Source organism: Heloderma suspectum, chromosome 7, assembly GCF_057233095.1.
Source record: "Heloderma suspectum isolate Gila_16-S chromosome 7, 16-S_ref, whole genome shotgun sequence".
Classification (NCBI taxonomy): Eukaryota; Metazoa; Chordata; class Lepidosauria; order Squamata; family Helodermatidae; genus Heloderma; species Heloderma suspectum.
In genome coordinates, this window is record NC_139464.1 from 26,988,071 (window position 1) to 27,002,426 (window position 14,356).

The 14,356-nt window shown below is 44.5% G+C and overlaps 1 protein-coding gene across 6 annotated transcripts in view; it reads right to left on the reverse strand.

Annotated features, from left to right (window-relative positions):
* Positions 1-14,356, reverse strand: part of IPO8 (importin 8) — a 60,698-nt gene that overhangs the window by 41,963 nt on the left and 4,379 nt on the right. For all 6 annotated transcript variants that reach the window (XR_014784247.1, XR_014784245.1, XR_014784246.1 and 3 more), the window contains exons 2-8: positions 11,121-11,202; positions 9,512-9,668; positions 8,098-8,256; positions 7,214-7,370; positions 5,636-5,725; positions 3,189-3,283; positions 675-759 (exon numbers count right to left, since the gene is read on the reverse strand). Coding sequence is in view for 3 of the 6 variants with exons in the window: in XM_084809372.1 (XP_084665498.1) it covers positions 675-759; positions 3,189-3,283; positions 5,636-5,725; positions 7,214-7,370; positions 8,098-8,256; positions 9,512-9,668; positions 11,121-11,202 (825 nt within the window). In the remaining 3 variants the exon portion in view is untranslated. The remainder of the gene's footprint in view (positions 1-674; positions 760-3,188; positions 3,284-5,635; positions 5,726-7,213; positions 7,371-8,097; positions 8,257-9,511; positions 9,669-11,120; positions 11,203-14,356) is intronic.

Below are 14,356 nucleotides of genomic sequence, written 5' to 3' on the forward strand. Positions count from 1 at the left end.
TCCATCGCCAATTTCCTTGAATATGCAGCCCCAGATTGATACTTTGGTACCTATAGGCCAATTTAAAGTCGGGGGCCAAATCCAATCCCCCGAGGAGCACCAGCTGGCCACCCCACTGGCAACTCAGAGGTAAGAGAGGCATAAGTGGCGGCCATGGCAACAGAACATTCTGGCCATCCACTTCGGAGTTTTGGGGGGAGGATACTGATCCACCCTTCTCTCCCTTCCTTGAAGTGGTACTCTTGGCAGTAAGGATCTAAAGATTAAACTTGCCAGGAGAGCACAAACCAGCTTTGATTCCCCTAAAATACCCTTGTGGAGAGTTGCACAGGTGGTGGGCACCACCTCCCACACCACTTCACCCAGGCTCCTGCGCTGCACCTGCTATTCTTCCCCTTCTGTTATAGAGACCCCCACCCCCTAAGAAAGGGAATGACTGCCTTAAACTGGGATGCTACACAAAGAACAGGTTACAACGCTTGCAGCAGAGCAGTCTTCCCCAATCTGGTGCCCTCCAGATGTTGTTGGACTACAACCCCCAGCATTCCTGACCACTGGCCATGCTGGCTGGCACTGATGGGAATTGAAGTTCAAAACATCTGAAGGGCATGAGGCTGAGGAAGGCTGCTGTAGAGGTATCATACTACTCCACTAAATAAATGGCAAATCTTTACCTGTTGGATTCCCACAGCATAGGTTTTCAAGAAGAACTCAGAAAATTCAAAATATTCTTTTGTTACATTCCCAGGGCTACCATACCTTTAAGAAATAATCCAAAGCACAGGTACGTAAACTTAAGGTTAATGTGTACAAAAGCTACTAAAGTAGACTTTATACTAAAGAGGGATACATACAACTGAATATTTTTTCTGCATATTATTTGATGTCCTCATACACCTTACTACTATTAATGAAATGGTATTCAGTTTATGACTAAAGGGATGCTAAGCCCACTCAAAATTGCCCTGTTCTTTGGAAGTAAGCTGGCTGATGAGATAATGTTGGAACGTTAACAGATTTCGCTAAAACCATGGATTGTAAGACAACCTGGAGAGCAGAAATTCCTAGGTCTCCATTATGCAGCTGTTAAATGTGTAAGAGAGCATTTATTGGTAAGAAAGTCCAGAATCACATGCTGGAATATTGCAACATCAACTAGCTACTAGTGAGAGCTGGGATAACGTTGTGGTTTAACAGACTGAGTTTGAATCAGAAAGTCTCCAATACTAATGTCACCTCTGCCATGTGCTCACTAGGAGGCCTTAGGAAAGTAACTATCCTCTCCTCTGCAATGTGCGGATGATACCACCAATCTACCTTGCTGCTTTGTATGTAAAGTGCTTTGTATACTCTAAAGCGCTCTCTTTCTATCTCTATATTGTTGCTGTTGTTATTATTAATGGTTGTGAGAGAAACTGCTTAAGGCAATGCCGTCACCTGAGAACAAGGGGAAACCTAAGGAAACCATGAGCTGGGTTGATGAAGGGATTGCCCCTCTGATGCAGTGATTGCCCCTTTGGTTGTCCCTGGGATGATGCAGGGTTGCACCTTTGAGCATCATTTGTTCATCATAGCATCGGACACAACATAAAAATGCCTACTGCGACTTTCCCCTGGCTAGCTATGCACAGATAACATAACTTGCCTAATGCTGGGTGCAGAGAGCTGCTCTTCTAGCTAAAAGAATGGTGCTTCAGAGATGGAAAGATACCAACCAACTACAGCAAGCCAGCACAGCTTGTGACTTGCCCACCAAGGCAAATACAGTCCACCAACTATGTACTGTGGCTTGCCAGACCTGCTGACTCCCAGGCTGTCAGCAAAACAGGAGGTGATTGTCCCTGCTGGGCTACCACACATGTCTCGTGGGAGACAAGTTTCTCGTATCTGCCCTAGTGACAGCCAAAATAGCCACTCTAGTTGCAATTTGAGAAAATAACATGTAAAGAAGATACACAATGGAGATGTTCAGTAAAATTTGTTACATATCCTCAAGATACAGGAACAGAAGTGTGAACATACAGGTCTTGTTTAGACATGACATTAAACCAAGTCTAGCGTTTAGCATTAAGAGAACGAGCCACAGCAAGCCTTGAGCTCTCACACCCCCTTCCCACATGGCTACAAAGAGGAGTTTGGAGGTTTCTGCTTCCATTTTAGATCAACAGCAGCTTGTCGTGATGTCCAACCCTGAACAAACTGTAATCTTAACTATGATGTGTTGAAACAAGCCAACTTCAAACCATAGTTCAGGGATGGGGAACCTTTCCCTCCCTTGAGGGTTACATTCCCTTGGGGTGAGCGTATCAGAAGTTGCTTGCCAGTAGTGAGTGTGATCAAAGCCAAAAGTGGGCACGGACACCCCAGATAGACTCACACACTCTAAACTACCCCCATCCATTCCCGCCGCCTCTCTCTCTCTCTCTCTCACACACACACAGAATGAGCCTGTCCCACTGTGCTCCAAGTCAGGATCCTGCGCTTGCAATTTGCATTGAAATGAATGGCACCTTTTTTTGCAATGCAAATTGTAGGTGTGAAGGCCCCCGTGAAAGGTGAAAGCCCTCCTATTGCCTTGCCAGGGTCCTGATCCAGATCAGCCCCCCAGTACCTGCAATTTCTGCTTCTCCAAGCTGGCTGGGGAGTAATAAAAGCCCCTCGTCTCCACAGCCAGTACGGAACCCAAGTAAGATGGGGTAGGACCGAGGACAAGAATCCTCCAATCCACGGGCCACAGGTTACCAATCCTTGCCATAATTTATGAAGCTGGCTTGTTTCAACAATCTACAGTTACAATTAACCAGTTTGTCCAGCTTTGGATGTCACAACAAGCTATGGTTAAACTAAAACAGAAGTGTAAGTTTCTGAACTCTTCCCTGTGGTTGCACGGAGGAGAGGTGAGCAGGTGTAATGCTACCATTCAAACACAGCCACAGTCTGCTGTTTATGTATTTTTTTCTATTCTCTCTCCACACACTCCTATTTTTTTTCTTCCTCTCGTTCTCTTTTCTTGGTCTCCTCTTGTTACTCTGTCCTCATTTTAGGAACAGAACCATGACCTGGAAGATTGGGGTGTGGAAAGAAACAGAGAGGAGAGATAACTTTTAAAAATAAAGATATAGAATATGTAAATGGAGAAGTGACACAATAGAATTTAGCAGATCTACTCTTTATTGTCAGCATATTACCTTTCAAAAAGGCGAGCAACAATCCGCAAAGCCCACTTCTTACATTTCCACCACACCAACTCTGGCCTATCATCTTCATCAATCTGCAGTGTCTCCTAATCAAAGGAAACAGCTATCAGCCAGTGTGTACACAAATGAACATTTAACATTAACAGAGCACGATAAGACATTCATACCTGTGTAACAGATGTTATAACAAACTTTCAAAATACTGTGATGCTGACAATGGGCCTTTTATAACAAATTCTTAAGCTTGCCTCTAATCTATGATACATCAGGTTAATACAAAGGTGGAACATACATTTTTAAACCAATAGAACAATCCCTCAGACACATAATGTAACAGCTATACATTGTTCAGGCACTGCAGCACTTATTACATAGTTCATATTCCGGTCCCTAGGATTGTTGACAATTTCTCAGTTTCAGTTTCCCAGTTCAGGTGAACGTTATAGGCAAGTTTTGGTGTCTGAGGCTGCAATCCCCTAAAAACATACCTGGGGTAAGTACCATTGAACTCGATGGTACTTACTTCTGAGCAGACATGAGTAGCAGGGGTGGGCAACCTGCACCCTCAGGCTAAGTTCATGTGTCTCTTGGCCTAATTTTAAAAGCTCCCTGCAAGTTATCAGTTCAGACCTCTGGCAAGGCTGATCTGACACTTCCTTGGCAGCCCACTGGAGATGGAGAGGAAGATGGAGAGAGAAAGGGGTGGCCCCCTAAGAAGAAAGAGAGAAGAGAGGGTGGGTCCACTGCTTTTGGTTCCAGCCCCATCTGCTATTGGCATGTGGCTTCCAGCAGTATTTGTTTACTCAATTTATAGACCGCTTGACTATACCTAAAAAGACATCCCAGAGCAGTTATCCCAAGGGAATGAGGCCCTTGACAGAAAAAAAGGTTGCCCACCCCTGATGTATAGGATTGTGCTATAAGGCCGTAATTCCTAACACAATTAGTAATTAGGCAGTAAGCCCCATTGAACATACTGAAACTTACTTCTGAATAAATATACATACGATCGCCCTGTAGGGAGACTGAAAATGACTAATGAGACTGTTCTCAGAAACTACCGAGACAAAACTCTCTCAATTTGTTCAACGGGCCCATTCGATGTGGCTCCTACTCTGCAGACAACAGTGTCTTTGCGGACCCTCCAGTCACTCATACCTTTCAATAGATTTATTACATTTTTAGGCTGCCTTTCTCCCATGATGGAACTTGAGATGGCATACATAAGCTGTCTCCCACCCAGGCACTGACCAGACTCAGACCTGCTTAGCTCTAGCAAGGTTCCTGAATCAGGTGCTTTCAGACCTTGCCCTGGGGTGTCAAAGCATGCACATTTTTGGCCTGATATTCTGTGCAACTCAAAAATCTGCACAGTATATTACCACAGACCAACTTGCACTTGTCAAGGACTCGTTATCTGTTCAAGCTTCAAGAGGGAGATTCCACAATCACTCCTGGAGGCACGTTCCTTTGCTGATCTGCGGTTATCAGGCACAATCCACGAAGAGATGTGCCAGTGCAGACAGCTGATCCCTGGCAAGCCCCAGGTGTACCTGGGCTCTGAGACACAGCAAAGCCTAAAGCAGGGATGCAGAACCTCTTTCAGCCCAAGGGCAAAATTCCATTTGGGAGAAGCACTTGGGGGCCACATTTCAGCAGTGGGCAGGGCCGAAGGCAAAAGTGGTGGAGCCAAAATACTAAAAATAGCATATTTTATCTTAAAGAACTTACTGCCAGTAACTAAGCCTTAGAAGAGGCATTTCAACCTTTAAGAAGGGCGGGGGGGGGACATGTAAAAGCTGGGAATCCATCACATTACCAGTGGTTGGGGAAGGGGGGATGGGGCCAAGGGAAGGGGGTGTGGCCATCTGGGGAACCCTAGAGAGCCAATTGGGAGCCCAGATGGGTCAGATTTGGCCCTTGGGCCTGATGTTCTGCACCCTGGCCTAGAGATTGCTCAATAAGCAACAGGCACCTCTGCAATTTGCACTTGCAACAGCACCCAGCTTGGAGCACATTACCTGGCCAAGCAGCTCCTACCCACATGCTGTTGTGACATCACCCACTATTGACAACAGCCTCAGAATCTGTTGTATGGCCTGTGTGCCATGCTATGTCTAGACTTGGGGTTGTCAGAGGCTGAGGGGAACAGTGCAGCAGGTGCGTGGGTTGCACCTGAAGTCAGACTTTCCTAGTAGTTATCTATCGTCTTGTATTAAAAAACAACAACACCCCACTACATTCTTGTTGAGCTGGTGGAAAGTGAGCAATTGCTCTTCTGCTTCCTTCTGCCTTCTTTTTAAAGGTCTGGAACATAGCTAGAGGGGTGAGAAGCCACTATGAACGTTGCAAATGGAGAAATTAAGCACTCTTCCTCCTAACATTCCGTTTCCCATTCACCCAAAGATGTTAACGCCGTCCAGTAACGTAAACCTTACAGGTGGCACGCTTCTGTCTATGACTGTCCGGAAAATCTCCATCCACTGGGTCATGGTTTGGTTATTCACCAACTGCAGTGGGAGCGCATACTGGAATTAAAGAAAGAAAAAAAAAGAAAAGAAAGAAGAGGATGTCAGTTGGGGTATTGCTCAGTTTCCAGGACGCATTATTTATACTCCTTGCCAGAAATTATTCCTTGCTTTTATTGAAGAAAACAGCTCATTACACAATGAGTAGGAAAATGCTAAGCCGCAGGAGAATCCTTTTTGGCTCCATGGGCACTCATGAGGGTTCCATAATCACAGGGAGGGTGCTGTTGCACTCATGTCTTGCTTGTGGGTTTCCCACAGGCAGCTAGTCAGTCCCTGTGTGAACAGAACCCTGGACTAGATGGCCGCTTGGTCTGATCCAGCATGGCTCTTCTTATGATCTTACGCTTCCTTGGTGCTCTGAGCATCCACATGATGTGATGTCCAACTAGTCATCCATGGGCAGCAGCAAACAACCACCTCAACTTTTTGCTTTCTCTGTGTTGAAATTTTAGGGATTTGTTTCCTTGAGAGCATTAAGTTAGTTATACAGGGAAATACAGAAGCAGCTGGGGTGCGGGAGGAGGGAGGGAAGGTTGTTACTGTGAAGCACAGAAAAGGCCTTTTGCTCTAAGTTATGTCATAGCAAAGCTTTTGTATCATTTTGGCAAGGTTAGATAATACAGTAAGTTTGTGCTCATGAAACGAAGCATCGCAAGTTTTCATCTGAGTAGAAGCTACTCAAATGAGACCTGAAATTGTGCACCCCCTTCAATTACTTCCCATACAATGTGAGAGCTCATGGGTCTAGAAACCTCGTGGACATCCTGTCAATTCACTCCAAGGATGGAAGCAGTGTGGAAGACTCTCCAGGAAGCCCATCACAGCTGCCTAGGCCAAAAAAGCTGTGCATAATACGTTGATAGGCCAGTTTCAAACTGAAAATTATAGCGTGTGAGCACAGAGGACTCCAGTGTGTTCCGAAGCTGCGTGCCCTGCCCCTTGCTGTGAACCAGCTCCTCTAAGGTCCTGGGTTCTTCGGTACAGAGTCCTCATGGTCTCCAGGTACGCATAAAGCAGGACTGAGAAGCGACTGACCAAAGCTCAAAATAACAATTCTGTTGTGCTACACATTAAGGAAAAAATTGAAGGAAGACTGTTTAGACCCTGCTCCTGAACCCCACCCAAGACAGCATCCCTTCTTTCTGATGGAGAAACAGGAAAACACACACACACACACACACACACAAAGAGTGCATAGATATGAGGATAAGTCCATTATCAATAGCAAAGGCATAAAAATGCCCATTCCAGAAGCACTTACATAATTACACTTACTTACATAAGGCATTACAGTCTCACCTTAGCAATTTTCTTCACTCAAATGCTGTTAAGTAATTCCAAGCATACAAATTGAAAGTAGCCAACCTTAAAATCAATGAAATGCTTTTGGACTTTGCGTGTGTAGGATAGAGGTCTACCTCCCCCCGCCCCGTCTTTTTCTGGAATTCCTTGCATTCTGATTGCTTTGGGTGCATGGGCCCGTACCTGAACAAGTGCATAGAAAATTTTTAAGATCTGTTTCTGAAGGAGAACATAGTAATGTGAGTTGTCAGGAAGGAGCTGGATCATCTGCTGCTGAATCCGAGGCAAGAATATCTGCATTGCAGCAATGAGGGGATCGCGCTCCTCGGCTTTCTTGTACCTGCAGAAGCAGTCAGGCCAAGAAAGAGTTAGGTAGAACAGTGTTGCTCTTCTCGTAATTGTCCTAAATGTTGAGGAAAGAATGAGATTCTGCCCTTTGTCATCATTCCCTTTCTTCCATCTCTGCAGGACAGCCTGTGGCCCAAAGGTCCTTTAACCAACAGGTCCAGAATAAAGGGAGAAAAAAATTAAGCGATGTTAATCTCCCTACTGTAGAGCCAGTTTTTTCAATGTCTCAGCATATGATAGAGAAGAAGCCATAACTTACATAGCCATACAGTAAGTATCAAGTAATCTGTGTGCACATCACCATATAACCTTATGACATGGGATCTCTCATTAATTGCGTAATCAAGCCCTTCACTCCTTTATCTAGAGAATGGCAGGAGTCTCTCTTCCTAAGAAGCCAATATAGGCAGAAATGAGAAATTGCATGCTTCCAAGGAGGCATGCACGCACTATTCAATCTGCTCTTACCTTGCCTAGAGAAAGGACTGCTTACCAGCCAAGCTGCTTTCTCCTGAGCAAAGAGATGAACTCCTCTCTCTCTCTGTCTGCACATACACATGCACACACGTGCGCACACACTTGAGAATGAAGGAGCTATTATTGCAAAGAGCTAGGCAGGGCAAAAGGAGGGTGTGTGTATGTACTTAAGAGGCACTCTCTACGTTGCCACCTATATTAGCTGCTGGGGAAGGGACCTTCCTTGATGAAGATGAACTTACTCATAGGTCTTCACTAGTTGGTACAGGCACAGCAGACTTCCAAGCCAGCTTCCGCTATTTGGAGACTGCAAGTAATAGCCTATCTTGTCCACCACTGCTGTCCAGTGACCTGGGAAGTCATGCTTGATGATAGCGCGGAGGCACATTGTCAGCTGGGCCCTGAAAGATTGGAGAACGAGGAAAGAGGGAAGGAGAAGGAGAGAGAAAGAGAGCGGGAGAGGGGTCAACAAATGATAAGGGGTTCTGGTAAAGAGTTTTGGAAGCAAATTCTTTAATTTCTTTTCAGAAACCAGGAGTGAACTTTGTTCTCTAATAAATGCTACCAGCCAATCCCCCCAAAACTGTGAATATCAGAAACCTTTGAAAAGACAAGGACAGGACAAGGGAAGAGATGTAGAGTAATTAACTATGTAGCCAGACATTATTGCTGCTTTCTTCTCTTCACTCCTCCACTTGCCAAACAACTGATTAATGAAATGAACGATGTGTGTGCAATTGCATGGCCACTAGAAACAAAGTCAAGATGTAAAGTCAAAATACTTATAAAAAGTAAAGCAAGTTCAGTTTGCATACTCTCAGACCATCAGTCTCTCCGATAATCCAGGGGCCATTTTGGATGATCTAGAACAGGGGTAGGCAACCTGGTGCCCTCCAGACGTTTAGACTACCACTCCCATCAGCCCCAGCCAGACTGGTCAATGACAAGAGATTACGGGAATTGGAATACAACACGCCTGGAGGGTGCCAGATTACCAACCACTGATAGAGAGGATACGAACAGTGAGATGGTACCATGCTGCACTATCAGCAGGACAGTAGGTGGTGGATCATCTGAACTAGCCTCCAAGAGGGGCATTTAAGGGCGCAATCCTATGCACGTTTAGACAGAAAAAAGAAAAACCCTCAGCATTCCTCAGCCAGCCATCCTGGCTGGTGAATGCTATGAGTTGTAGATTTATTTATTTTTTTTGTCTAAACATGCATTGGATTGTACCCTAAATAGTTTTCCTATATCCTTATCTTCATCTGAGAAACAAATCCTCTTTGGTGTTACAAAAGGACAAGAGGCATATCTTATGGGCTTTAATTACCCTCTTTCATTAGCCTTCCTCTCCACAGTTCTCCTTATAGACAGCCACACAGAATATTACAGCCATCTAGTTCAGAAGCAGTTCTCTTGAAAGCCTCCATTTAAGAATGATTTCAGAAGGATGCCTGCACTTTTAGCTCACTTTCCATTATCCTTTTGAACCAGTTGCCTCCAGGAAAACCTCCATTTTCAAAGGAGAATTATGCAGAGTAAAAAACCTATGGAAAGTAGTTAAATCTGCATAATTTATTCCAAGTGGAAGAATTCATTTTCCCTGGTGCAAAATTCAGGAACTTCTGGTGCACGTTGCCAAGCCTGTCATACCTCACTAAGTCTGGAGAGCGAATAATTCCTTCCACAATGTTATCCCGAATCTGCTGCCGATCATTTTCATGAATGTTGAATGGAAATATCACTTCTCCGGGTGGTGGCTCCCGATCTGGCCAGTACTGGGTCACCATGTTCTTCAAGTAAATAGCAGCTAAGTTGGAAGAAGAAAAACAACAACTCTAAGTCCTGCCATAGTTGCACATAAAGGGCTGCTTAAGGAAATACATTTTAAAGCAACAGTGATCTGTCATGGGAGCCCCAATCTGGGATCTTAACAACCATGCACTTGTGATTTAAATTTAACATATGAAATTGAGACTCTGTTCACATACAGCTCTGTTACAAGGAAGTGGCTTCACAGCGCGATCACACATAGATGCGGCAAGTGTAAAAATGCCACAGCCAAGTGGGGCTGACCGCATGGGTTTTTCTGCCTGATTGTCATGTCTCCAAACAGGCGGGGAATACCCATCTATTTATATTGCAGCCATACTCAACAGCATCACAAAGGAAACAGGTCCCAAGCAGATTCTTTGGCAGTGCCATCCTTATAACTGCTCTCGTGCATATGAAGAGGAGAGGCACCAGAGTCTCAGAGCATTCTCTTTTTAGTCATGCAGTAAGAGCTTTTTATCTGAGCCATCTTCTGGTGGCTAGGGCAAAGTTGGGAAATGATGAGATTCTAGTAAAAAAACAAACAACCACCCAATTACACTCCATTTCAATGGATATTTTTCTTCTGCAAGATAGAAGGGACCATAAATGGAAATATGGTAAGCATACCAAATAACCAACTGTATGTTTCATAGTGTGAAGTTTACACTTTATGCCAGTAGTTCGACACTTTAAAGGCAGACCTCCTTCAGGAGACATAAACAGTCGCTAAGGGAGAAACACATTCTCCTGTAACCCTGACAATGTGTTCAGATACTGGGACAGAAAGCAGAGGGTACATCAGGACAAGATGAGAGGTTGTGGATCATGGTCCTAATGCCAGTAGAAGAACACCCCAGTGTCTGGACCACAAGATGGCAATAAGGAGTGAGAAGCAGCTGCTTTACATCCTCCGTGTTCTCCCCTGACTGAACAGACACACTTTCTCACAATGGTACAATGCTGGATGCAATGCTGTCACACTGGAAAAGTGTTACTATTTAAAGCTGAGCACAATCCATCTCAAACAGTTTTTTTACTTCCTACCATGCTGTGCCCAGACATTCATTGCCATGGATGCTGTGACAGCCACTAGCTTAGATGCCTTTTAAAAAGGCTTAGACAGATTCATGAAGGGTTGATCTATTAATGGCAATTAGTAATAACAACCAATAATGGAACCACCACATTCAGAAGCTGTATACCTTTGATTGCGATATGCTGGGGATAAACAACAGGGGATGGCTCTCTCCAAAATGTCCTGCGTGTCACCTTCATTTAGACTGATCTAACAAGGCAGTCCTTTGGTTTGTTAACTGAACTTTAGGCCTCACTAATCAAGACCAGCAAGTCATCAAGGTAAGATATAGTAACTGAATTAGGATATGTGTGACTAGCAACCCAATCCTAAACATAATACAGAAGCAAGTTCCACAGGAATTTAGCTCACCTGCCTGCCGGACTGGAAATTCCACTTGATCAGAAATAATTATTTGTAGCAGACTAGGAGCAAAGTTGATGATCTTGTAGGACTGAAATGTATACAAAAGGTTAATCAGCAAAGCACCATATATTGCAAAAAGCTAAAGACAGCAGCATTGCCATGAATACGAGTGTCTTTCCTCCCAAATCAGATGTGCTCCTGCAATGTTAAGCACTTTTAGGTACCATTTATTTGAAGGGGAGAATTAAGCATGTGCTTAACACTCTCCTGTTGAATAGTGGATGCAACAGGTTTTGTTCTGCCCCTGGGTCCAGTAGTAGTAGAGGGGTGTGTGTGTGTTTTCAAAAGAACTGGGAAATAAGAATTCTATTTCCACCTCCAATGTATTAGAATCATAGAATAGTAGGGTTGAAAGATGCCTACAAGGCCATCGAGTCCAACCCTCTGCTCAATGCAGGAATCCAAGTCAGAGAATCCCTGACAGATGGCTGTCCAGCCTCATCTTGAATGCCTCCAGTGTGGGAGAGCCCACCACCTCCATAGGTAACTGGTTCCATTGTCGCATTGCTCTAACAGTCAGGAAATTTTTCCTGATGTTCAGCCGGAATCTGGCTTCCTGTCACTTGAGCCCATTATTCCGTGTCCTGCACTTTGGGATGATCGAGAAGAGATCCTGGCTGTCCTCTCTGTGACAACCTTTCAAGTGCTTGAAGAGCGCTATCATATGTCCCCTCAGTCTTCTCTTCTCAAGGCTAAACATGCCCAGTTCTTTCAGTCTCTCTTCATAGGGCTTTGTTTCCAGTCCCCTGATCATCTTTTTTGCCCTCCTCTGAACCCTCTCCAGCTTGTCTGCATCCTTCTTAAAGTGCGGTGCCCAGAACTGGACACAGTACTCAAGATGAGGCCTAACCAGTGCTGAGTAGAGGGGAACTAGTACTTCCCGGGATTTAGAAGCGATGCTTCTATTAATGCAGCCCAAAAGAGCATTGGCCTTTTTTGCAGCCACATCACATTGTTGGCTCATATTCAGCTTGTAATCGACAACAATTCCAAGATCCTTCTCGCTTGTAGTGTTGTTGAGCCACATATCCCCATTGGTTTCTTTTTCCTAGGTGCAGAACTTGGCATTTATCCCTATTAAATGTCATTCTGTTGTTTTCTGCCCAGCACTCCAGTCTATCAAGATCACTTTGAATTTTGTTTTTGTCTTCCAAAGTATTAGCTGTCCTGCCCAATTTTGTGTCATCTGCAAATCTGATCAGCATTCCCTGCACCTCCTCCTCCAAGTCATTAATAAAAATGTTGAAGAGCACTGGGACCAGGACTGAGCCCTGCGGTACCTCACTTGTTACCTCTCCCCAGTTTGAGAAGGTCTCATTGATAAGCACTCTTTGAGTCCGATCCTGTAGCCAACTGTGGATCCACTGGATCGTTGTTTCATCTAGCTCACTTTGAGCTAGTTTGCTCATCAAGGTATCGTGGGGCAGGCACTTCGTCAAAAGCTTTGCTGAAGTTGAGGTATATTATGTCTACAGCATTCCCACGGTCCACAAGGGAGGTTATTTGATCAAAACATGAGATCAGATTTGTCTGGCAGGATTTGTTCTTGACAAATCCATGTTGGCTTTGAGCAATCACTGCATTGTTTTTAAGGTGCTTACAGATGGATTGCTTTATCATCTGCTCCAGAATTTTCCCAGGGATTGATGTCAGACTGACTGGTCTGTAGTTCCCAGGTTCCTCCTTTTTACCCTTTTTGAAGATAGGGACAACATTAGCCCTCCTCCAGTCATCTGACACTTCACTCGTCCTCCATGATTTCTCAGAGAATAGACAGCAGTTCTGAGAGTTCTTCTGCCAGTTCCTTTATTACTCTAGGATGCAGTTCATCTGGCCCTGGAGATTTGAACTCATTCAAAGTAATTAGGTGTTCTTTGACCATATGCCTATCGATCTCAAGCTGCAATCCTGCCCCTTCAGCCTATACTTCGCCTTTGTCAGGGGGGTCATAGACCCTCTTTTGTGAGAAGACTGAGCCAAAGTAGGAATTGAGCACCTCTGCCTTTTCTTTGTCATCTGTCATCATTTTGCCATCCTTATTTAATAGCTGAACCACCATTTCTTTCCTCTGTCTTTTACTATGCACATAGCTGAAGAAAGCCTTTTTGTTGCTTTTAGCATCCCTCGCTAACCACAGCAGCAACAGCAACACTCGTAATAGCAAGATACTAGTTTCAGAAAGATCCCTCTCCAATTGAGATGTATGAGCTACCCCTCAGGATACGCAATTCCTCTATTCATTTTATGCAACATAGTTTTAAGGTACAAGATTACTAGTCAGAATAGTCCACATTTGCAAATTTGTATAACCAGTATAGTTGCACTGGGAGTCTTGCAAACTGAAACCCTGCTAATGGATTAAAAAGATTGTTGGAGTGCCTGTGCTTTTAAAATTCTTTCCCCCTCTGTCTGTTTGATTATGCATAATATGTAATCTGTAACATGAAATGCCGTGCTGACTTGGGGGTAGGGGATTAAAACAACTGGAGGAAGTTAAAAAAATTTGCCTCAGTCACAGCCATTCTAGTGGAATTTTCCAGTTGCCACTGCTCTTTCTGGTATCACAAAAATGAACCCAACAACAGGGCTCGGGAAAACTCTGCAATGTGACTGAGCTTCTAAGTGGAAAAAAGGATGCCAGATGTAAAATGCAGAATCATGGAACATTAAAACCAGGCAAACAAGCAGCCCTGTGTGCTAGGCTTTTTCTCCCCAGTCAGCAGCAAATTCAAATCTTACTAGGTTCCACACTGAATGGCTGCCTCTGGTGCATCCACTTTTAATTTGAACCTAATCCACTAGGGCTGGAGAGCCATTACACACTGCAGCACTCCTCAACCTGGCACCCTCCAGATGTGTTAGACTGCAACTCCCACAATTCCAAGCCAGCACTGGCCATGCTGGCTGGGAATTGTGGGAGATGCAGTCCAACATGTCTACAGTGCACCTGGTTGGGGAAGGCTGTAGTATACTATATTTAACATTCACTCTCTCTTTCACCTTACCTCAACAACTTTGATAACTTAAATACATTCTCCACAGTAGGTAGATGGCTTTTGACTTCACGTGGCTGACTGGGTTGCCTTCACTACTCCTCCTGGTTCAACCAGGGCCCTATCTTCCCAGAATTGGACTGGCATTTCTAAAGACCCCCCGCTCAAATAATTCTGCCAGGTTCCACT